Genomic DNA, 24,644 nt, shown 5'->3' with positions numbered 1-24,644 from the left:
CGGCCAGGAGAAGAGGAGCGTCTCCAGGGCAGCCTGGAGCTCTGAGGGCGAGAGGAGCATCTGCTGGAAGCACCCGCAACCGGACCCAGCTGAAATCGAGGAGTTGTTTTGCTCTGGGAAACAACACACCCCTAAACAGTTGAGATGGGACAATGCGAATTACTCGGAGGATTTTTGCAGCCGGTGGCGGAGCACTCTCCCCCGAGCCCCTTGCTCCCCTCGGACGGTCCCCAGGGAAGCTCATGAGCCCCCTCCAACGGCTCCACGTCTCTTTCAAGGGACACATCGCCGCAGCCGGTCCACGGGGCGCCCACCCGGACCCCTGCCATGAGCACCGCCGGGAATTATTTATAAAAACAGAGGTGGGCTGAGATGGTGACCCTGCCCAGGGGGATCACAGCCAGGCGGTGGGGATCCATACACTTCTGAGAATGCCAGCCACGGGATTTCCACCCAGCCATAGATGCGTGTACATAAAAAGACGGTTTATAAGATGCTTCTGCTCTAGAGAAATCACAAACACGTCTGAGACATCTTTTCTTAGACATCATTACAATACAGCAGGAAAGTGGCTTTTCTCTCCCGTGGGAATTGAAATTGCCATCCCATCCCAAACAGGAATGCAGAGCTTCAGAATTGGCAAACTGAAACACTTTGTGCCCACGATTTTGAAAGCTCCCCCCTCCATTTCTCTCCCTATTCCCTTATCCATTTGCTCTGTACCGTAAATCAACCAAAATTAAAAAACATAAATAAAAGTCAGCTTGAAGGAGAACATGGAACTTTTTGTTCCCCAACCATTCAAATGGACACTTCAAATATCTCAGACAATGTATTTCAATAAATCTTTTTTTTTTTTCCAAAGCCGGTTCACTGAAACTGCTCCCCTCCCACGAACAGCTTCAAGTTTGATAAACTGCCATTTTCTGACAATAACCGCCTAATCAAAACAATATTGACCAGCTCTAGACACGATGTACCTGGGAGAGCCACTGGCTCCTGGCACACAACCAGCTCCACGGGTCCTCGCCGGGCGTGGAGGAAGAGAACCAGCAAAATCAAGCAGCTTTGCCCCCCGCAGGGCCACAACACGGCAGCATCCTTCCTTTGCCTAAATGATATATGTGGAAAACAAAATCCCTCCAGGAACCCCCCGGAAAGGGCATTTTGTGGGGAAGCAGAGCCCGAGGTGCAGACCCTGGGGTTTCTTCGCAGCACAAAGCCTCCTGCCCACCACCCCGATCACAGCACACGTGCCACAGCCTCAGCTTCTCCATTAGGAGAAGAGTCTGCTAATTCTCTCATCAGTACCAGCAGTGACTAATTAAAAGGAAAGCATCCTATGATTAAATGAGCAGAGCAACACCCAGAAAGAGCAAGATACAAGCGCGATTCAGCTGTGGCACGTAACGCCAGCTCTTCCGATGAGTCCTCGGTAAATACTGAATTTTGCTTCCAGGACACTTTGCCTCGCTGGACACACAGACGTGATGTCCTGGATAAATCATTCCCTGTTAGCTCTCTGTTTGTGTAGCGTCGATGTGTTGATGTACCAAACGGCACATTGACAAGCTCTGGCAGCGCATAAAAATCGGAGCAGACAGCGCAGCATCCCTCACAAATGCCACGTGGCACGGGAAGGCGACGAGCCACGGGCACCCGCCCCGATGCCAGCCCTGGCAGGGACCACGCCGTGGCGGCCATGGTGGGGGATGCTCTCCGCAGCCTGCCCGGGATGCCTGGCACTAAGCAGGGCACGGCTGTGGCGGGCAGGAGGAGACAAGGGAAGGTGTCTCCAGGTACCAAGTCTCGCCTCGAGGGGTATCTCAGAGCTGGACCAGCGCCTTGGCCTTTTTCAGCATTCAGGAATAGGCTGTCATGCATTTCTTTGTTTTGGGTTTTTTTTGGTTTTTTTTTTCCTGTTTTAAAACGGAGTAGAAGCTCTCGAGTAGATTTCCAGTGGCAGAAGGGATGTGCTGTGCTTCCAGCTAGGCAGGAGACAGTGGCACAGGCGACTCCTTCCTATGCACGGGGCTCCAAGGTGAGTGCTGAGCAAGCGAGGCTGCAGGCAACGAGTGGGGAGAAAGGTGAGGACAAGGGCCGGGATCATTAAAAGCGGAAGCCAAAGGGGCTGTGTTCCCCAATTCCTGAAAGACAAGCCCTGCTTCGTGATGAAATGCAACCAAGCCGCCCTGGCAGATGGTGCAGAGAGCTTACACAGCTTCTACCCCTGCCTTCCTCCAGCCATGACCCATATAAAGCACAGGCATGGCACAAGCCCTTCATCATCATCATCACCCTGCACCCGGCGCCATGGGCATGTCCGGCGTGGATCCGTCCATCCCCGTTTCCCCCCTGCCCAGGCTGCGGCCAAGCCTGGCCTTGCCCAGCCCCTGCCCCTGGGGATGGCGGCACAAAAGAGCAGAAGCACCCCAGGGTCTTTTTCCTCTCTATCTTGCTAACAATAAAAGCAAACAGAAAAAAACACTCTGTCTCGCCACAGCACAGAGGGAGGGATGGGGTGACCGGCCAGGAGACAGATCCCTCCTGATCCCGAGGGCTCTGCTTCTACGAGCGGATCCAGAAGACCGTGAAAAACTTCTAACCCATTCAAACGGCTGCAGAATAAAACCTTCTGAAATCATTACCATGGCAACTAAGGAAAAATAACACAGAAAGAAAATACCGACCTCAGCTATTTCACAGGAAACACCAACAACATTTTACTGACTCATCACTTGCAGATTTTTAATATATATACATAAGAAAAAAATCAAACGGGTCACACAAAGACGGGATTTTCAACCTGACACCGCTCCGCTAAGATCCTCTCCACCCTCTGCATGGGTGCAGACTTGCACCGGGTCCGCCTTGAAACAGGAGCCAGACCACGAGTCCTGGGGCAAAACGCAAGAACTTCTGATGAACGGAAGCAGCTATTAATTAACAAAATGAGGTGCCCTTTTTTCACCCCCTCCCACGCCCGATTCCCCATCATTTATAACTCATGGCTGCGTCCTGAGACAACCAACGAGCCTCCTCCATGCTCTGCCCTCATCGCACCCCCATGACTCCCCCCCGCCTCCGTGCACCCGCTGACCCATGGCCATCTGAAAAACCACTTTGGTTCCCTTCGGTAAATACAGCTCCTCCGAGCTCCAGAGCCGCTTGCTACTTTATAAATAGAAACTCAATCCACGCATATTTTCAGCAATGACATTCATTGTCTTTGGGGCACCTTAAAAGGCATCGGGGCTTCAGCTCTCGTCCTGGGTCCAGCAGCGTGAACCTGAGCCCGGCTTAATGGGAGCCCGACAGACCGATAGGCTTTCTCTACTCAGCCTTTGCCAAACGGGTTAAAGAAAAACAATTCAGAAAGCGGCAGGATTGCAGCGGTTTGTGCTCCGCTCGTCCTGCGGCTGGAGACACGGACAGGGCTGGCTGCTCGGTGGGCTGGAGGAGGACTGCTGGGAAGTTCAGGCTTTACAGGCATTTATTAAAAGGAAATGACTTTGACAGACAAGCGAACAAGTCCTGTTTCATCCCATCACCGCATGGGAAAGGAGGATTTTGTTACGGGCTGAATATTTCGTGCCACGGCAAGTAATGCTGTAAGAAAAGGAGGAAAGCAGCTTTCGTTTCGGAGAAGTCAGAGCTGTCTGCACAGGAGGGACTCCCCTTCCACCACTAATCTCCTCACTTTCCACCTGTTCCTCCCTGTTCCACTTAACAAATGTCCCTTCCCACCCCACACCTGGAGAAGGAAGAAGCTGAACCCCATGGACATGGCACCTTCTGGTGCAAGACCTTCCTCTCCATCTCTTGTTGAGCAACCATGGCCAACAACCCGTTGGCCCCGACTGCCCAATACGGGGCCATGTCCCCATATACCTCTGCCTCCTGTCCACCCTTAGCCCGGGCTGCAAATGAGGGGACGAGCCCCGAGCATGATAGAGAACCTCATCAACCATCCCTGAAGGACCTGCCATGCACCATCCCCGCCCAGGACCATAGTCAGGACCTGCAGACCATGCTCTCCTCCTGCGAGCTCTGGGGCTGTATTCTCTTTACCACTCTCAAGAGGCACAGCAGATATTCTCGCCTTAACTCCTTATCTCTCTCTCAGCTTGAGATTTCTGGATGAACATTATCCCAGAAAATGCAAGAAAAACATGAATTGGCTCATCCCTCTGCCCAGGTTTCGAAGGAGCTTAAGCTGAACAAAAGCTGCATTTCCACTTGGTCACACCTTGTAAGTACTTGAGATTTAAAGCCCTCTATTTCTAGTTAATCTAAACCAAGTTTGAAACTTATCTCCCCATTAGTACTTGAGAAGGTACCAGGGGGAGGGAGGAAATAAAAAAAAAAGAGAAAGAAAAAGGCTGTCTCTGTACGGCTCCTGCACAGTTCTGCTGAACCCGGGTTTCTGAAGCTGGTAACACTATCTCTAATGCTGACAGACGTCCACAGGGGAAAAGCTGGTCGTTTCCTAACATCAGCAAAAAACCAATTATAACAAAGAGCCGAAATCCAGCAGAGACAAGGGAAAAGGCGCTCGGCTCCTGTCCCCGCTCCCGCTGGGGGCTGAGTGGGGTGCGAAGGGGCTCCGCGAGCACACGGGTGGCAGCAGGGCAGAGTCATGGGCACCAGCAGCATCGGGATCAACCTCTACCAGGAGAACTGGGGGGAAAAAAATTGACTTATCCCTGAGAAATCACCAATAATCAGCAATCAGGAGTGCTTAGAGACAACAGCGGTTGCTGGTGCAAACTGTGGATGCTCCAGAAGCTCTAGCTGCCTCTGCTGGCTCCCACCCAAGGGGAACAACCACAATAATCAAAGAAGGAGCAGAGAGAAATGCCCGGCTATCTGCAGAGAGCAGCGATTTTTCATCCGCGGTGGGATGAAGCGAGTTTCGAAAGCGCACATCATTTTCCCATTTCACCGAGCCGGAGTCTCTTCTCAACGCTGCCTGAGCAGAGATAACACGAGGGTACGGATGGCAGCTGAAACAACAGCTGTAATGATAGGATCTAAGGCAGCTCGAGTATTTCCAGCCTCTGAACTAAATTAACAGGAAAGGATTGACACTTACCGCTCCCCATCCAGGGAGCTGAAGAAAACGTTAGTAGATGTCAAGGAATCCACACAGGCTCATCCCTGAAGCACACAGGGAACTGAATTATCTGATAAAAACCCCATACGCTTTCCAGTTGCATGAAATCTCATTTAATTTTCAAATCATTCAGTCTCCAGAACCAGGATAAAGCCTGCTTTAGAGGCGCAGCCCATTTTTTTAATGACTATGAGGGCCCCGGCACCCCTGTATTTTGCATGGTACTCTGGAAGAGCTTCGCGAGCAAGTCAATTAAAACACGCGAGTTCCTACAAGACCTCATAAACCCTTCAAATCACCGACAAGCGGAAGAACCTCCGAGGTCCCTAAAAAGAATTACCCCAGATAACAAACGGAGATCTGGTTTTGAAGTCAGTGATCCTAGTGATTAACAGCTCTGATGACTTCCATTAGCGTTGACTTGACTCCTTCAGTCTCCAACAACAAACCGTTAATAAGAGTAATTTCTGCTTAAGCAGGAGCTAATTGAATACAGCACGTGCAAATCTATAGGGCACCTCATTTTCCTACCGTGGGAGCGCCCTATGCAGCTGTAGCGCTGAGAAATTAAGCTGACGCTCGCTACAAGCCCTGCGTGGGGCAAAGCCAGCAGACGCCGAGGGAGGGGAAGCCTCCCCGCGCTGCCAAAGCTTTGATCGCTTGGCTAAGAGTAGCTGGCACGGGGCTGGAGAGATGTGTAATAGAGTTAAACAGAGGCATGGGATACGCACCAAAGTGGAAGCGGAGATATCTCTAGGAAGAGAAGACGGCGCGTGAGCACGGGACCTTGCGAGCTCCTGGGAAGAGCCTGGAGCAGAGGGAGGTTGTCTGGGGAAAGGCTGTCTCGCTGATTTAAGGGATGCATGCACACGCGTAAGTGCCCTCCTCAATCAAAGCCTAATGAATCAGAGTCATATGAGGAAGCATCAAATGAGAAAGTTCGCCACAAAGAGAAGTTGGGCTGTCCTGTTAAGGCCATGGTTAGAGTAAAGCAGACGGGGTGCAGGGGTAAGGGGGTACAGCACCGGTTGGCATCGGTGTGCGACACAGAGAGCCCCCCGTGCAGCACCAGCTGCTGCTGGATGTGGGACGGGTCTTTGAGTCCCTGCGCTCCCAGGAAACAATTCATGAGAGCTGCAAGAGACACCAAAAATTTTTTTACAAAAAAAGGATTTCCTTCCTTCTTGACCTGGAGGCCTGACACAAATCCACGCATGTGAAAGAAGCCAAAATTTAAATATCCTGGACTGACCTGACGTGGAGCTGTGGAGGTTGGAGGGGACGCAGTGTTGCCTAAGACCACCCCACAAAGCCAGACAAGGGCAAGCCGGGCAGCACGCACCCTGCGAGCTGCAACTCATCCCTGGATCCTCCACAGCCTCCTCGGGAGGCAAACGAGCACCTGGCAAGATCTCATTTTGGCACACAAGGATGTCAAAGGAGCAGCCTCCATATGCCTGACAAACCTGCAGCTGCCCTCCACCCCTCCTGCGGCCAGCAGCAAAACGGTCAACTTGGCTTGAAGCTGGTGGACATGAGGATGCTCTTGACCACCAAGTCCTGGGAGCAAACTGCTTCTGATCCCCAAGACGCCCTTATTTCTTGAGGCAGCGCTCACTAATGGATCCAAACCTGCTGTCCTCCAGCCTGCCCAGGACTTTGGACACCGGCACAGACTGAAGCACCCCAAGACCGGGGACACCAGCCCGCCAAATCCCCACTGCCCAGCTCCCTTACACCACTTCTCCACGGAGCAATCAAATTTTCCTCCCACATGGAGAAATCAATCAGTGGGTGTCACGACAGCTAATAATTTTCAGTTACCTTCTTCCCTGCACGCTGAATTCAGGCAGAAGTACGTAAATACCATTTGGGCGACTATTATTAATGCTTGAACCTGGAGCCTAATGGCTCCTCCACGCCAGCAGGTTTTCTAACCCTTCACCTCCCCTCTCAATCATCCTGGATACCTGAAAATTTCACGTCCTCTGACGCCGATTAAGACGACTCCCATGTTCTCCAGCCTCGACTGTTTACATAAATAGACATTTTAATGCATTTTGCCAGCAAGCTTTCCTTTGACGCTTTGGCACAGATGGTTGTTATTTCCATGCCGCAGCAGCTGTTAGATCGTAACGTTACCGGTGACAACTTTACATCATCTGTACCCTGCACATTCCGGGCCCCTGCAATGGGAGGCACTAGGAACTGAGCTGGAGATACTGCCCTGGGCTTAGGCTGCTCCTGCCTTCTGCAGATGGGGTTTGCACACCTTGGTTTGGGGCACTGCTGCCTTGTGGATTCCTACAACACCTTGCTGTAGCTGGGGGTACTCCACCGGTTACCCTCCTGCTAAGGGGATGTCAAGCGTCGCCTCTTCCCGCTTCCTTGGAGAACTGCCTCCCACGGATGACGAGCTTTTCTCCTCAGGTGCTGTCCCAGAGAGTCACTCAACCCTTCTCATCTCTCCGATTTGCTTTTAAAAATTAACAAAAGGTTCTCTACAGGTCTGAGCCGATTTTCTCTCCCTTCCCTCAGAGACACCAGAGTTCTGGATCGGTCTAGATCCAAGTTCCCCCCAAGCTCCAGCCATGGATTTGAACTGACTGCAGCTTTGGGGAGGCCAACGCAGGACTCTCCGGTCTCTTTCTTGTTATGTTAACAATGGCAAAACACCGCAGAGACGGCGGCTGAAATTCAAGTGCTATTTAAACAAATGAATATGTAGGGTATAGTTCATACAATGCGAGTTCAGACAAGGAAAATCGGAACGGCCAGGCGGCTCAATGCGAACCAGATTTTAAAAACAAAAACAAAACCCCAAAGCCCTTCCTCAAGGAAGCCCTTGCTGAATTCTTTCCCCTGCTGAGGAGTCCAACATCACGCCTCGTACTAAAGCTTTTGCATTTCACTCCAAGGAAGGATTTGGAGAAGGAGAAAAAAAAAAAAAAGAAAGAAAGGAAAAAAAAAAAAAAGCAGCACATTATGGAACACGGTGTGGCTTTCTGCCAGGGCTGGGGGGAAAGCAGCACAGAAACCCTCTGGTTTAGCAGCACATTTTACTCCTGCTCTATGGCAGAACAGGCTTTTGCAAAGCCCTAGCCGTTTGAACCCGCAGCGCTGCAGGGTCTCAGCTTCCCTAAGGCGAATCAGTCAATTGGTTCAACAGTGTATTTAAAATCCCTCAGAGTCTACCTTTAAATCACCTTTATATTCCTCCACCCAAAGCTAATAGTTTCTACCTGCATTTTGCTTCGTCTCTGTAGAAAAACAAGCTATTTAGCAGTCACATTAATAATCCGCGGCAATCTGGTTGTCATTTCCCTGATGGAAAATTTCACACTGCTGCCCAGCAGCCGCCGCACCGGTGAGTGCTGTGGGCACCTCCGACCGCTCCGCTCTCCTCCCACTGAGCCCAGCAGTGGTGGGAAAGGCAAGAGCCAGAGCTGGACGGGTGGGGAGGACGGGCGGAAAACGCTGAGTTAAGCCCGGTCAGGTGTACCCACACCTCATGCACATACAGGAACCACCTGGAAGCCACCTGATGCCGGGTGAGAAAGTCAGGAAGCTCATGTCAGAAGGAGCTTGGAGGAACCAGCTCCTGAACCCCCAGCCATACAATGGTAAAATACTTGTTGACAACGACTTTAACTCTGGAAGGTGGTCTATGGAGAGGAGCTTTGGGATGGAAGGTCCTAAGGTAGGAGGTGAGCTCCTGGGGACACGAACTACACGAACTACCTTTGCTATGTGCACCCAGCACCCCTGGCCACGGGTGCTGAGTCTGGCCAGGCTGACTGATGGATGAATGCAAACAAACAGCAGGAGGTGGGAGCCGGTGTTTTCAACACACTCCGAATTTCCACTCATTTTGATGTGCCTTCAAACCACCACTTTCATCCTAAATATCCCAACTTGGCTTTCTCTGGTTGATGAGTCCATTAAGCAAGGGGCTGAAAGACCGTTTCAGTCTTCTAGGCACCTTCCATGGAGAAGAGCAGGTCTCTCTAGGATGCGTGTCCCAAGGTGAGACACAAAGCCTCCAGAGGTGTGTACTTCTCTCCCCTGGCTACAACAAGGACCTCAGCTGACCAGCTCATGTTCTCAAGTCCAGGATGCTCTGGTGGTCCCAGTGCTGCTGAATCCCACCCAACGCTGCTGGGGGCAGACAGGAGGGCAGAAGTAACCACCAGCCCATCCTTCCTCTCACACAGTAGCTGTTAGTGCGTCCTCTCCCCTCTGACAAGGTGCTGGTAAACAACACAAGGCTTTTAACATGGCACCATAAAACACGTCCGGAAAGTATTTATCCTAATATAGCCCCGTGTGCCCAGGGTGGCCTCATGTGAAAAGCCCAAGAAGTAAATATTCATTAAATAAGCAGAGAGCTTAATATAGAAAGTCACGAAGTCAAGTACTCTTCAAGCCCCCTCACGTCTTTGTAAACATCAGCCAATGAAGATAAATTTGGTGTGGTTGATCACTTGCACTTTCAGGAAAGGCTCTTTTAAAAGAAAAAATCACATGTTTCGGCGTTTATAATCTCTCCAGAAAGGCCTTTTCCAGCATTTCTCCCCTCTAATTCCTGCTCTCATAACTGTCAGATTATGAAACTGCAGACTGTAAGCCTCCCGAGTTTACAGAAAAACACCTCTCTGCTCTCTGCTGCCACTTTGAGCAGATGAACTAATAAAAACAAGCTCTGCTATTCACTCCAAATGCCTGGGAGAAAGGAATCTGGAACAGTAGTAGCTTCAAAATACCGTCAAAAGAAAGCAACCACCCACAGCGTCTGGAGTCCCCCCACGCTTATCAGCTCCCTTCACCTTGCTACCCAAAAACCACCACAAAAATCTGCCTCTTCCCATCCAGCTGCCTGCTGGGACGCACCGGGGCAGAGGCCAGCATCCCGCTGCCCTGTTTCCCCTGAGCCAAAGAATTAAGGAGCTGTGTTGCCTTCGGGGTGTTTGATGATGGGACCTTGCTTGACCACCCATCCCTGGTGGGACGGTCCCCATGGTAGAGGTACGGTGGGACCCCACACCAGCATCTCCCAGAGACACTCCTGGAAAAGGGCAACAAGCTTTGATGATCCGCCCCTCGGACAGTGGCAGGAAAGACACGGCGGATCCGCTTTCACCTCTCAGCCAAAAGGAGGAATATAACTGTTTATCGGTTTCCTGAGCCACCTTCCCCCCAGGTTCTTAGGGGACAATCTTCCCGATATTATTAAATAAAAGTGGAATCACTCAAGCTTCCCCGCAGAGTTCCCACCAAGGGCAGCACACAAAGGTGAGACCCGCAGGACTTCAGAGCGCATCGCGGTTTAATGTGTACTGAAAACAGCGGTTAGCCAGCCAGACTGTATTAGGATGTCAGGGAGAAGGCGCTGGCTGGAAGGGACACATTTAGCACAGCCGCGTCTCCCTGCCGTTCCGTCGTTGAGGCATTAATGCCGCGAGAGGACAGGGGAATTTGGAGCCACCACCGCTGCCACTGGGAGCTGTGGGAGAAGCACCTCTGCGTGCAACTGCGAGTGACTCTGCAAACACAGAACGTGCCAGGAAGGGAGAAAAGCGAACAGCCACGACTCCGGACCAAGGGAGTTCCCAGCAAAGGCTGGCGCTGGGACAGGGGTGGCCGCGTCTGTCTGGCAGGGGAGAGTCTGGCATCCCGGGAGAAGCACCGTGCTGGGCTGGCCACTGGGAGCCCTCGAGCATCGGAAGGGTATACAACAAGGTTTTGCAGCATGTCAGCATCCCCGCTAATAAACTCTTCCCCCCCAAATCCAAAGGAAGCGTGCACCAAGCCGCGCCATGCCTGCGGCAGGACCGAGGGCACCACGCCAGGCGTGCCACCAGCACCAGCACCTACGTGAGACCAGACGGCGCAAAAGCCTCCCTAAAAGCAGAGCTCTTGTCATCCTAACGGAGACATTTCAAGAGGAACGTGGCAACTCCTCTTCTTAATGACTATATATAGGGAAACGCTCTGCTAGGTGACAAGCGCGCGAGAGGCTGGAGCAGAGGCAGCCTCTTGCCTGCAAGGACGCAGATAATCGAGCGGAGGAATAGCCAGCGATGAGTCTATTTTGGACTCGGCGTGCTGTTGCTGGAGCATTCACCGGGGAGGCAAAGGCATTTGTTACCTCCTCTCCAGGGACTGCAAATTCAATAGACTTCCCTGCCTGCAGCTGCACCGACCCCGGAGCCTGCAGCCGCCGGCAGCACCGCTAGCCCTGCTGGGCTGCCACGAGCCCAGCGGCAAACGGCTGCTCCCTCTCCTTGGCCCCCACGCCGCAGAAACCAGCAAAGCATGGTGGTGCCCATGTGGTGGTGGTCTCAGCACGGTGCCGAGCATCCCTGGCGGAGCTGGGATGCAGGAGCCCATGCAGGCCGGTCCCAGCCAGGGCGATCGCTGCCTGCAAGCTGGAAGTGGGCTCAGAGGGGAAAAATCCGTCTCGGTACCCTTCCTACAGCACCCCAATGCCTCTCACCCCAAACCATCCCACCGGCGGCCAAATTCGGACCTGTAACACCTCCAGCATCCCCCCTGTGCCGGGCGGGCACTCACCTGCTCGTGGTACTCGATCCCCATGCTGAGCGTGTTGATGAGAATGGCCACCATGATCCCACGGCCAAAATATTTGCTGTCCACGATTTTCCGGAAGGTCTCGCACACCACGTGCCAGAAGTCCAGCACCCGGCTCGCTCTCCTGGCCCGGGCTCTGCCCCGCTGCGGGTCCCGCTGGTCGCTGTAGTGGGCGTCCTGCGTGAACTCGTAGACGCCCTCGCTGTCCGAGTCGGCCGTCTCGTTGTCCGACAGCTCAGCCTCGCTCGCCAGCGCCTTGAGGCAGTAAGGGCAGCTCTCGGGGTTGCAGGAGCCGTCGTCCAGCTTGGTGCAGGGGCTGGAGATCTTGCAGGAGCTTTGGCAGGGACCTGAAACACCAGCGGGGAAGGGCAGCCCGTCAGGCGGGACAGAGGGGGCTGCGGGCCGCCACGGGAACAACGCCCCATCCCCGTTAGCACCAAGCTGTCGCCCTTTGCTACAACAGGCATTTCCTAAGGAGAAAAGGACTCCTGCTGGGTTAAAGAGCCCTACGAAAACCTGGGCTTCCCCAGCACCTTCTCCCCGTTTACAAAGCCCACTGGTCCACTGCGAACAGCCCAGGACCCCTAGCCCACCTCACTATACCACTGGCCATTTCGCCTAGGAGAAAGCAATCGGCTCCCCTGACCCTGGCAGGCTCCAGGCTGTAATTATGGGAAGCGCAGCCGCCAGCAGCCTCCTTCCCTGCTCCTGCTGTTTCCTGATGCTCCGGAATCACCAGCTTCCCCCTCCAGGCGCTGCCCTCAACGGCAGCTCCCAGCTGCCAGGTGGCTCCCGGGTGACAATACCAGCGGGATATTCCCCCAAAACCCCACCAGCTGGCTGCAAGGGGAGAGGCCATCTGCAAAGCACCCTCCTGACTCACGCTCAGCAGCAAGCAGCAGCACAAATAAAAACCCAGCGCTAAACCAACTCAGAGCCCAGCTCCACGTATGCAGTCTTTCGGCAGCTCGGGGGCAGGACTTGGTCTCTTCCCGGCACAGCTCCTGGCTGGAAAGGTCAATGCCACTGCGATGGAGTTGAAAAGGCATTGACCGCCTGGGAAAGCTTGGCCAGAAACGTTCCTTGGAGGCTGAGAAGGTTTGGACTAGACTGGCCCGAGCTCCCAAACCTCAGGATGTGGAGGGGGGAAAGAGCATCTTGCGGTGAAGGTATGAAACCCCCAATCCAGGACAGCTGCACTCAGCGCCTGGCTCTGTTACGGGCTTCCTGAGCAAATCATGGATTTTTAATACTTGGCATCTGCAATTGCCACTGAGCACTTGTGCCAAGCAGCCACTCTGCCTCCCCGAGCCTCACATCCCATAGCTCCCCACGGGAGCTACACAGTGCTCGGGGATGTGCTGGGACTCAGATCTGGAAGGTGTCCACCCCCGAGCTCTGCAGCAAGCGGTGGGCAACGCTGACACCTCCCACCGCTGCGTTCCAGTGAGGAAGGGACGTGGCCGTTTGGAAGCGGCCAGGCTGGGCGCCAGCTCGGCTCAGTGTCACTGAGCCCTGCTCTAGCTGGTCTGGGGAGCGCAGGGATTTGGGGAGTGTTCCCTGTAATTGCAGAATAAATCGGTTTCGAGGGGAGATGGGGACGGGAAAGAAAATGAGTTCATTGAAAACATTTATTTCCCTCAGATTCCTGCAAGTATGAAGTTGGGAGGTTGAAACCTCTCTGCTGGTTTTGGCTATAAGACACATTAGGTCAGAAGATCCATGTTGGCCTCACCTGGAAAGCTATCACCTTTCTCCGTAACGTGGACTGAAAAGAACCCTGCAAAGATTCAGAAAGAGAAAGAAATCAGGTCGTAGCTTGTGTTTCTGCAAGGCCCCCCCTCGACCGACACCCAGCCCCAGGCTCACCCGTGCTCTGCGTCTCCAGCAGCTTGTGCATGGTGCTGTACGGCCCGGGAGGGATGTTGAGGCTCGTCAAGGTGCTGCTCCCGGCACCAACGGCCGCCTCCCCCAGGTTCTTCTCCTTCAGCATCTCGTGGGAGGGACTGGGGTGCACCGTGGGGTGCACCGTGGGGTGCACCGTGGGGTACACTTTGGCACCCACAATGTTCTTGGGGATGCCCTCTGGGCTCGGCAAGCTGAGGCCCGGCTGTGGGAGGGACGACCGGCAGCGCACCGGCTCAAAGTGGCAGTCGGCGTGGTAGATGCTGTGGACGGACTCAGTGTTGCTGGGAGCGGCGCTGGGGGCCCCATGGGGGTTCGGTGTTGAGGGGGGGAGCATCAGCCGGTTGGTCCCGTTGTGGAGAGAGCTGGTCTCCACATCGCTGATCTCCGGGCTGGCGCGGGGTGCCCGCAAGTTCCCATTGCCTAGGTGATAGTGGTGGTGGTGGTGGTGATGGTGGTGGATGAGGTGGTGCACGGAGGACCTCTTCCTGCTCCGGTGCTTCCTGGCGTGCCGGTCGGCCCCCGCCTTGCTCGTGGGGCTGGTGAGGAAGCCCATCCTCACGCCTGCCACCCGGTAGACCTCCACAAGCTGCTTGCTGCCTTTACGGGCAATGTAAACCAAGTACTTGAGGAGTTCGTCGTAGCAGCTGCCTGGCTCAGAAAAGCTGGCGAGGGTGCTGGCGTTGGACAGGTAGCGTACCCGCTGCTCCTTCATCAGCTGGCTCTCGCGCTGCTTCGTCTCGGAGAACTGCGTTGCTATCACCACCAGGCAGAGGTTGATCATGAAGAAGGAGCCCACCTAAGGGGACGAGAGCCATGAGCCACCTCGGGGTGGCCGTGCCCACCCCATAGCCCTGCCTCACCCCACACCCTGGCTCAAGGAGCCGGGGGCAAACCCCATCCAGCCCCATCCCCTGCGTCACCCAGCGGGGACCACCGGCCGGGATGGTGGAGGGGCTGACTCACCCCCCGAGCCCCTGCCCCGGGGACTCCCACGCCAGTGCTCCACCGAGGACATCAGAGATCAAAGACGAGAGAAGATTATTTTGACAAAAAGCTTTTGCTCTTTTAAGATGGTGTTTTTCTCTCTCCGCAGACAGCGGTTGTAATTATCACAATTAGCGGCATTACGCTGAATGCACTGAGTCTTCCTGATAGGCGCGTTTTTTCTGGCAGTGTGTGGGCAGCTTGCGAGCAGATCCCTTTCCCCTGCTAACGGGATTTGCGGGTGACTGTTACGCAAGGGCATCAGCAGTCTGTACCCACAGCTTGGAGATTTTATTTCCAACCAGGGTTTCATGAGGTTCTGCCTTCTGCAGAGCCCAGCCTGGATCACAGAGAATTACTGACGTGCTAACGGGCTATCACACGCTGCTAATGTTACTCACATGGCATCTGGAAAAGTACTGCTTGCCCCTCCTCTCCGTCATTTTGGGGATGCTGAGAGCAAGATATTGTTTCTTTTTCTGGGAAGCTAATAGATGAACTAGAAAAAGTCATCATGGACTAAACGACCTCCTACCTTCTCATCAGGGTTTGAGTCCTGGTTTGAAGATGAGCAGAAATCCCCACAATGGCCTAATGGGCAACGTGCAGCTATTTTGCTGGACTTAGTTCAATTAGACAGCAAGAAAGGGACTCATCTCACTTATCTCAGTTACATCTGAGTGAGGCACCTAATGATCCTTTAGAGTCAAGAGAGAAATAGCCACATCAAGTCTGCAATGCATCTAATTTATTTTGGATGTCTACCTTCGGAGGAGATGAATCACCCCCTTAAAGCACCTATTTTTCTCCCTTGACGATAAAGGGAGTCTAGACAACGAGCTCAGCCAGTCACGGTAGACAATTCTGCTTGCATAGATGAAGCCCATCATGGAGCCCACCCCACAAAAACTCTTTGTTGGCTCCTTTGTGGGTGGTCTCGGATGATGCTGTGAAGTGTGGGTGGGCTGTGGGCAATAATCTCTTCCCTCCTTTCTTAATGTGCTCTCTGAAGTTTGGGACTGTTTTCCTGAAATGTCCCCTCTGCGCCAAGGACCCAGCCAGATGGGTTCTTCGATATGGGGGAATTTCTGGGTAGCCCCCTCCCCTTCCAGAGCGCAAAACTTGACCGGGGGAAATTTGCCTACTTTTACTCTTAAATTCAAGGTGGCAACTAAAAGAGAGGACCTTGGAGGCACAAGGAAAGAAGCAGTAGCAGCAGCAGCAACAGGAGTGTATCTACCATAGCTTAAGCACATCGTTCTTTCCTTTCTTCAGGTTTGCAGCAATATGCAGCTGCAATACAATGCCGTGTTGAAGCCGTGTGCCTTCCGCAGGCTGGTTTCTACCTCAGCTTTTATATTCACTGTATTATCTGCCCTGTTCTTCTGGGTCACTCCACTCTGCCCTCTTCTGCCCTGTTCCTCCGCATCATTCCACTCTGCCTTCTCCAAAAGCCAGGAGGTCCCCCACGTTCCCCTGCAGCCACTCACAATGATCAGGAGGATGAAGTAGATGAAGTTGTAGAAGGAGTGTGCATCCATGACAAAGTACATGATGTCCACCCAGCCTTCCAGTGTGATGACCTGGTGGAGATAGGAAGGGAAAATGAACCCATCAAGGCTGTTACAACACCAAGTGCACAAGCAACGTTTCTCCTGACTGGTCATTTCCGTCACCTCAGAGCGGGTCTTGGTGCAGTACAAGACACTGAGGAGCCAAATCTTGCTCCCACCAATGCCAATAGCCACGTTGCCAGCTGCCCAGGCTGAATCCAGCCCTTCTTTTCCAGCTGGACCTAAGGCCCACTACAACTACAGCATTTTGCAGAGGGAAGAGCAGTCTCCAGGCTCTGCTCCACATCAGGACGGTCTCACTGCACACACACAGGGTTTGGAGACTGGGGTTTTGTCCCTGCACATGAGTCAGAGGCATCTTCAAAGAAGGCATCAAATCGCATCCCTGACACGTTGAGCACCCCTGCGCTACTGTATAAGTGCTTGCTGGTGCAAAGTAGCCCCCAGGAGCGTGACTGGGAACATGTCGGGTGGCACAACTGGCCGTTCGCCCACCGTGTAACGGTTTGCAGCCAGAGCTCACCTGAAATATCGCGATCCAGGCGTAGCCAATGTTATCGAAGTTGATGGCTCCCTTGAAGGGGTTGTGCTCCCCGGCAGAGCAGTTGGTGTAATACTGGTTCCAGTTGACACAGGAGGTGTTGGTGGTGTCGTTGTAGGAATAATAATCCAGGGTGCACTCGAGACCCTCTTCCCTCCGCGTTGGGATACTGCGGCAGTAGCGCATCCCATTCTCCCGGGGCTGGGAGCAGATGAAAGGGTTCTCGTCTTCGTTCTCTGTCTGGTAGTATCGCTCCAAATCCACCGTGTAGGGGCTGAAAGAGTCCAGACAGGGCTGGGGTTTGCACACCGACTGCAGGCAGTGTGGCAAGGTAACAACTGTAACAGCAAAGACTGACAGCTGTTATTCTGGATCTTAAAGCTATGTTTTTAAAAGGGATCCCCCCTTGGACTTTCTGCAGCCCCACTGGGTGAGATGATGTCCCTAACTGGGTTTTGGGAAACTGAGGCAGTGCACTCAGCCACTCAGCAACCCTCCTGATGACGTTGCTAAGAGTAACTCCACCTGGAAGTGCTCCAGCCTTGACTTTAGGGGACTAGGAGCAGGATTCAGCCCAGCAGGGCTTCTCTGAAATGCCTTTGCTGCAGTAAGATGGAAATCAGTCAGTTTAAGCTCCCGTATCTCCTGTTCTCCTGGAGATGCCGAGAATGGCTTGCGGAGACTCTACGCACAAGGACCTCCCAAGCTTCCTAAAAACCAGAGACAGGGCCTTCATCTGCATTTCACAGCGCCCATTCAGCCCGTAGATAAGCTCTAAATTCCCTCTGAGGGTGCCTTTACCACAGCAAACCAGGCGGAAACACTCTTCAGGGAGATGAAACAACCCATGGCCAGCCAGAAACTGGCTTCTAGCTCTGCACACAGCTATCTCCTTAACGCTGCCAGGACTCCCACTAAAGCTTGCAAAGATATTTTTAAGCCTAGTTCAGCCTGGTTAATTCCTGCAGAATTGCCTTTAATACCCTCCAAAGCTTATCTAAACCCCTGGAATTCTGGCTCAATTAAACAGCACCCAAACCTGTGGCTCTACTGGATTTACTCAGCGGTGAAGCAGTCCCCCTGCTCTGCTGCCATTTGCTTAACAGAGACGTGCCCTGGTAATGACTCTCCCAACTGCCCTTTGAGGGCACCATCTACAAGAGGGGTGGAAGGTGATTAGAAAATGCGTGGGAGAGGATAAAAGGTGCATCGTGCCAGCTCCAGACCCAAGACCCAGCCTAGACACAGTCACTTGAAGTGTTCAGGGCCAGGCTGGACGGGGCTTTGAGCAACCTGGTCTGGGGTTGGAACTAGATGATCTTCAAGGTCCCTTTCAACTCTAACCATTCTACAACTCTATGATCCTGCTGTGTGCGAGTGAGAGGCTCTGGGCTTGCAGGACTTCTCCCTCCAGGTGTGGATCTAGCCAGATCAACTCCGAGTCAACATTTGGAAGCAATCCACGGAAAGGTGAGAGAGTTTCGGAGCCTTTTGTTTTGCGGCTGATAACCTCTAATAACAAGCGAGAAGCCTGTCAGGTTGGCATCTTCCTCTGGTTCTGGGCTCACCGCACTATTTGCAGTGTGGTTGCCATACGTGAAGACAACCAGATAACCAAGCACCAGCCTGGAGCACCAGAGCTCGGCAGAGCAGCCATCGAGGTCTTGCAGTCACCGGCCCTTCTCCTAGCATTCAAAGGGAGGGAGGTGGTGGAAAAAAGCAGGTAGGTAGGAGAACAGGTATGGAAATCCTGGTCTGAAAGAGGCTGACCGCTACCAGAACAGAGGGATATTTCAACCACTGTTCAAACATTCCTACATCTGGCAAGCTGGCTGGCCAGGAAACTGGGCGCTACAAACCCCCATTTGATCACAATAGTCCTCTTGGCCTTAAAATCCAGGGATCTGTGACAAATAACATTTTGGGACAGGGAGGACTATCTCTTGCTCTGAGACTGAAAAGGTTTTAACATCCTGAAACATATGGCAGCTCCCTCAGCTTTCCCTGGGATTTAGGTGGGACTACAAATGCCATGCCAAGAAACACCACCAGCTGCTGAACGGGATTCAGACCTCAACGTCTCGACAAACGCAGGAAAGGTCACACGTTAATGATATGCTGAATGTGGAAAGCCTGAACTCTAACGCTCAGGGGTTTTTTGGCAGCTCTTTTCAACCAGAGAGGTTCCCAAGTGCCAGCTGAGGGTTCAGGACAGCCCTGCAGGACTCGAATGGCAAATTGTCACAGCTCGCTCTGTCCGGCCGTGTGTGCCTGGGCAGGAGTTGTGGTGACATTTAGGAGCAGGGAGCATTTACAGAAGACCAGGAGGATAACGGAGGATCTCCTCGTCTCCTGGAGGGATAGACTCGCCCGAGAGACACTTCTGCTGCCTGCACGGACTCACATGCTGAAGTTCTCGGGGAGGAAGCAGCGGTTCCTGAGCAAACCTGCCCACAGCTGGACTCCCACGATGCCGAAGATGAAGAAGACGAAGAAGCAGAGGAGGAGGACGTTCCCCAGCATGGGCAGCGTGTCCAAAAGAAGCGTCACCAGGATGCGCATACCTGAGGAGAAGAGGAAGAGGTTAGCAACGAGGAAAAGTCCAGGAATTTTCTTATTCCAGCTATGTCCTCCTGACCTCTTCCTTTCCATCCACACCTCTCTTTCCACTGACAGCCGCTGCCTTCCCATCCGCCATCCTTGTCACCCACACATGGCTTGCAAACACCCGCAGCTCCCCAGTCCCCTCTGGTTTCCCCCCACAGCCCCTGGGACACCCCCTTCATCCAAGCCCTGCTCCCGGGCACACGACCTTCCTTCCCTTCTCCTCTCCCTCCCTCCACTCCCCATCTCAAGGTCTCTTCTCCTCCTAAAGTTTTCTAGCAATTATATGTCTCCTTTCTTCCCTCAGACCAAACTCTGATGTTCTTCCTTGCTCAGACGTATTTCTTTCCCCACTCTATATATTAAAATTCCCTTCCCTTCGTAATTCCCCTCATCTACCCTAAATCCCCTCTCTTCCTTAAAATACAGGACTCTCTCTGGCAGTTAATTCTCGCAAGCTCAGGAACGGCCAGTTCTGTAACAAAGACAAATTGATGGTGACTTCAACTTGACATTTACACACAAAAAAATTGATTTCATCTGACGTCTCTGTAATATTCTGCTCATCTCTCGCTCTCCTTCCTTCCCCATCTTCTGCATTCTCTCACTCGCTTATATTGATTTTCATTTAAAGAAAGCTTTACTGTTGCACCCTTTACTTTGATACTTCAAGAAGACTTTTTTTTTTTCTCTCTTCCTGATGCTGTCACCTATCAGGGTTTTGCTTCTACCCCTCTACCGGGGAACAACCACCTTGCATCAACTCCTAATTAACTGAAATGACTTCCTGTGGTTACTGCATTTATCATCATACAAAACTCTTTTTTCTTTTCCCACCTTACGCTTCCACCCCATTGTAACCATGTTGCAGAGAAGCCAAGATAAATTACCCGGGATTTCAAAATACATTAAGCGAATTACATCCCCAGTTAGACAGTGGCAGATAAATTCAGTCATCCATCAGTTCAGCAGCGAGGATAAAAAAAACCCACTGTAAACAGGATTCTGAAGCTGCTGTAACTATTGAAACAGCAGCAACACCAGCAGCAAAGCCAGATAAAGTTCAAGGGTCGGGACCAGAAAAATAAATAGAGCCCAGGCACCTCCAGCATCGGCAGACAGAACTGAAGCTGATTAGTTCTTGTCAAGGCATTGGGCTTGTTCAGGTAGCGGAGTTCAGACTTGCATTTAATTTGGCTACAACAACGCTGGATTCAATACCCAGGATTGTAGCACCAAGGTTTCTGATGCAGTTGTACTTATGCTGAACCCACCCGATTCGTACAGCGTGCGAGAGGGACGGAGCTCAGGGCTGGATTGCCGTCGCCTGCCGCCCTGCAGGAGCAGGCAATGCCACCCGCTGCTGTTCAAGGGGGGGTCTGAGATCCTCACGCGTGACCTGATAAACCAGGGCTGAACAGCCACCACCCAGGCTTGCTTTGGAGGCGCTGGGGATTGCTGCTGTACACACCAGCTCTGGGAGCAGAGCAAGAGATGCTCCAAGAGGAAGCTCCTCAGCACCTCCCGGGGAGCTGTCTCCGGGCACAAGATTTCCTCACCCCAATTTCTCCACGAAAGGATGGGGCAGCACAGGGAGAGTGGGAGCAGCGTGGCTCAGACGCCTCTGCCTGTCCTGCCTGGCAAAGGCTGTTGGCTCAGTCCATGCCTATCACCTCCATCCCTTCACATTAGCAGCCTCCTAAGACCCTCTTCAGATGAGAAAGAAAGGCAACTGAAGACAGTCGTGGATATCTTATTGACTGGTGGCTCATCTCTGATCCCACAGGTGTTAAAAGGAATTTCATTTAAGGTCGTATCTGGTATTTCCAGGCACTGGAAACCAGAGAGTGGTGGTAGGACCACACGCTACCAGGCTTGGGTGAACGCTTGAGCTGCAATGGGAAGCATCTGTGTTTGCTCTTCCATGTTTGGGGCACGGATATAAAGAACTTGCACCAACTGGCAGGAATAAGAATCCGACTTACTAGGGACCCTGTTAATGGCCCTGAGCGGCCGCAGGACGCGGACGGTGCGGACCGCTGAGAAGCTGACGTTCTGCAGGTCCAGGGAGTACTCCAGCATCCTGCGAAAGACACGAACGCGGAGCAGCGTCAAGGATCTTCTGGAGAAATGTTAGATTATCAAACATTATAAATCAAACATTATATGCCAACCGCTCACAGGGGGACTTGTTACCGCATCTCTCCCATCAGGAAAGTTTGCCAGAGGAATTAATTAAGGGTTGTTTGAGTATCAGAATAAAGTCAACGAGCGAGAACATGATACACCAGCTCACACAGCCATGGACCTTCTCTCTTTTATCTGCTTTGGTTACTGTTTTTGTACAGATCCAGGGCAGAAGCTTCTCAAAGTCCCTGCATGCTCCAGGAGAGCGATTTCCTGGACACATCCCTGTTTTTAACGAAATTGTAGGGATAACTCTAACGAATCTGGGTGTGCTGTGCTGAGCACCACCAAAACCCTGAAAAGCAGAGGAGCATCCCCTGGCGCAGAGCCTTTCCGCAGGGCACAGGAGGTGCTCAGCCCGGGACACTGAGCTATGCCAGCTCTGCCCAGCAGAGATCATCGCCGGGGGGGCTCAGGCGGATGGGCCAGCACACAAATTGAAGCTGATGACACTTGTAGACAGCCAGTGGGGTAAACACGGACCAAGGAACCTCCTACACTGTGCCTGATGGGGTTATTTCACAGCTCAGGACACCGAGGCGCGACCTTCACGTGAGTCAGTCTGAGGCTGCTCTTGGACTGCTGCAAGTCCCCGGGGACCCCAGCACCGATGCGCTCTGCCCATGGCACCTTGGCTCAAGCATGGCGGGGCCATCAGTCTCCTCACCACCAGGACTTTGCTCTCCAGCTGGAAAACACGAGAGCTCTGCCCAAAAGCATTCCTGAAGAGGCAGAGCCAGGCAAAGGCAAGGAAGAGGACCACGAGGCTCTCGCACAGCCCGGCTCCCGCAGGCAGCTACAGGATATTAATCTCTTCCGAAAATTATCAAGTTCCGTCTTAAAGCTAGTTGGGTGGTTGGAAGCCTAACCTCCAGCCTGAATTTATTCAGGACAAGCTCGTATCCATTTGTTCTTATGCCAGTGCTGTCTTTTAAGTAGCTTCTATAGCTCTTTGTCCCTGGTGTTTACTCACCCAATGTATTTACAGAGGACAAATCGCATCTCCTCTCAGCCTTGATTTTGCAAAGCCAAACAAACCAAGCTCTTTGAGCCCCATCTCGCAGACGGGCTCTCTGCTTCCCCATCACAGCCTTTCTCCACACCTGCCCTGGCCTGAATTAATTGTACCTGATTAGATGTCAAACTCCTGGAGGAGACTTTGCCGGCACCTTGCACAAAGGCATCAGTGCTACCCCCTCCCTCCCCACTGGAAATCCTGCAGGATTCATCAGCACGGGGTTAGCTTTGCCGTGGCTGCAGCATGCTGGAGGTTTCTGCTCTTGCTGGGATCAGCCAAAGCCACTCTCCTCCATCCAGGCCGTCAGGGGTGAGGAGCACCCGGAGTGGAGAAGACTTTCTCCCTCTATCCCCCAGATACACAACTCCACACTCGATGCAGTGACACTTTATCCCATTTCTCTCGGTAGGCTCTAATGAGGATGGTGATGACCAAACCATAACTAACATCAAAATGACCTCAACATATTCCTCTGTATTTAGCTGACACCCACAGCCATGGGGCAGTCCCAGAACACGAACGTTGGACGGACACCCGTGGATGCTGTGAGTTTGTCCTCATCCTCTGACCAGCGAGGAAGGCAGCGTGTCCATGAAAGCCCACCTGGCCCCAGTGACAAAACCTTCCTCGGTGCCCAGGACCCACCGCACAGGGTGAGCTTTGGCTGCAGTAAGGAGAGGAGCAACAATTTCCCTGGACTTTAATGGTTCTCGAGTTTCACTTGTTGTTTGAAAATGAGATTTTTGTACGGTTTGCAGGATTCGGGTAAAAAGCCCACGTCAAACATACAGCTTTTCTTTCATCCATTATTAAAACAGAGGCTACCAGCAAAATTCAGAGCAGCATATGGTTATTTGCACCAAGACAAATCATCTTCTGATTAATGACAGCTCCGAGACTCACTTCCCGAGCTGCGTGTGTGCTTGTAATCTGCAAAGGGCACGTTGGAAAACGCGTTTAGATTTAACATATTAAAGAACAATTATAACGCCAAACTTAAAAAAACCAACCAAACAACAGCCCACCAGCCTGAGCAAAGTCTTGAACCCCAAGACCAAGAGCAGGTAGGTGCTTCTCCTACACCTCTGCTGCCGGACGCTGCTACCAGCACCAGCGTTCCAGCACCGCCAGCTCAGCCCCAGCCCCAGCCGACAGCATCCACGCGCTGCTGATAACTAACAGCTCCAGAGCCTCGAGAGAAGCCAGCGTTGGAGGAGGAAAAAAAAGGTGGGTAAAAAAAAAAAATAATCAATGACTAAAGAGCAAGTCCAAGGAGAAGCCCACCACTCCCCAGCTCTAAGGTCGCTTCCCAAGGCAAGGGGATGCGCGGGAGGAATCAATCCACGTCCCTGGCAAGGGGAGATACCCCGGGAGAGCGAATGTCAGGATGTCACCAACTGGCAAGGTGACAGGTGCATTTACCAGCATATATAACATTTACGCACTGAAAATCTGCAGTGTAAAAAGTCCCCGATGAAGCTTCAACTCAAATGTCATTTCTGTTCAAACGGGAAAGCGCGATGCCTGTCAGCGCCTCCGCCACGGACCCGGGTACCCAGCCAAGTGAAAGGCTGGGAAAAATACTCAGCATTAAATAGGATGGATTTATAGCAAATGCTGAGACTCGCCGGAGTGATCAGCAACCCCCGATCGCTGGAGTTATTCAGAAGGAAAGCGGAAATATTTAGGACTTTCTAAGAATAAAAGCAGAGCATCTGCAAAGCCAGACGTCCAACGGGCTGGTGGTGGGATGCAGAGAGAGAACTGATGCAAACCTTTGGCAAACACTCCTCCAGCAGGAAAACTCCCGGGACTCGGCAGACAGACAGACACGAGGGATGGCTCAGGATGGACCGGGCAGCTGAAATTCATTCCTGTTCTGCCCAGAGACAGCGAGACTCGGAGCATGCGGGGGTTTTTTTTCATGTAAAACCCAAAGCCTTGGGAAGGATCTCGTAAGCACAGCGTGAGGCAGCGCCCCTGCCTGCAGCCGAGGGCTCGCCAAAGTGATGCTCAGGAGCTCTGGAGGGGACAGGAGGGGGCTGAAGGGGCTCTTCTCACCCAGCGAGCCTCTAACAGAGCACAGAAATGCCGGCAAAGCCCTTTCCACACATACCCGGC

General features: G+C 52.8%; 1 protein-coding gene across 21 annotated transcripts in view; it reads right to left on the bottom strand.

Annotated features, from left to right (window-relative positions):
- CACNA1G (calcium voltage-gated channel subunit alpha1 G) overlaps nt 1-24,644 on the bottom strand; it is a 154,771-nt gene that overhangs the window by 73,646 nt on the left and 56,481 nt on the right. For 20 of the 21 annotated variants that reach the window (XM_074608085.1, XM_074608089.1, XM_074608092.1 and 17 more), the window contains exons 4-10: nt 21,304-21,401; nt 19,119-19,278; nt 16,697-16,988; nt 16,090-16,182; nt 13,577-14,411; nt 13,443-13,487; nt 11,690-12,054 (exon numbers count right to left, since the gene is read on the bottom strand). In XM_074608085.1, the coding sequence (XP_074464186.1) occupies nt 11,690-12,054; nt 13,443-13,487; nt 13,577-14,411; nt 16,090-16,182; nt 16,697-16,988; nt 19,119-19,278; nt 21,304-21,401 (1,888 nt within the window). The remainder of the gene's footprint in view (nt 1-11,689; nt 12,055-13,442; nt 13,488-13,576; nt 14,412-16,089; nt 16,183-16,696; nt 16,989-19,118; nt 19,279-21,303; nt 21,402-24,644) is intronic. The other variant, XM_074608102.1, reaches the window with a different exon arrangement.

The sequence above is a fragment of the Larus michahellis genome, chromosome 14 (genome assembly GCF_964199755.1).
Source record: "Larus michahellis chromosome 14, bLarMic1.1, whole genome shotgun sequence".
In the NCBI taxonomy this organism is placed as follows: domain Eukaryota; kingdom Metazoa; phylum Chordata; class Aves; order Charadriiformes; family Laridae; genus Larus; species Larus michahellis.
The sequence above is the reverse complement of the archived record's forward strand: the minus strand, read 5'-3'. Positions and strand labels throughout refer to the sequence as shown.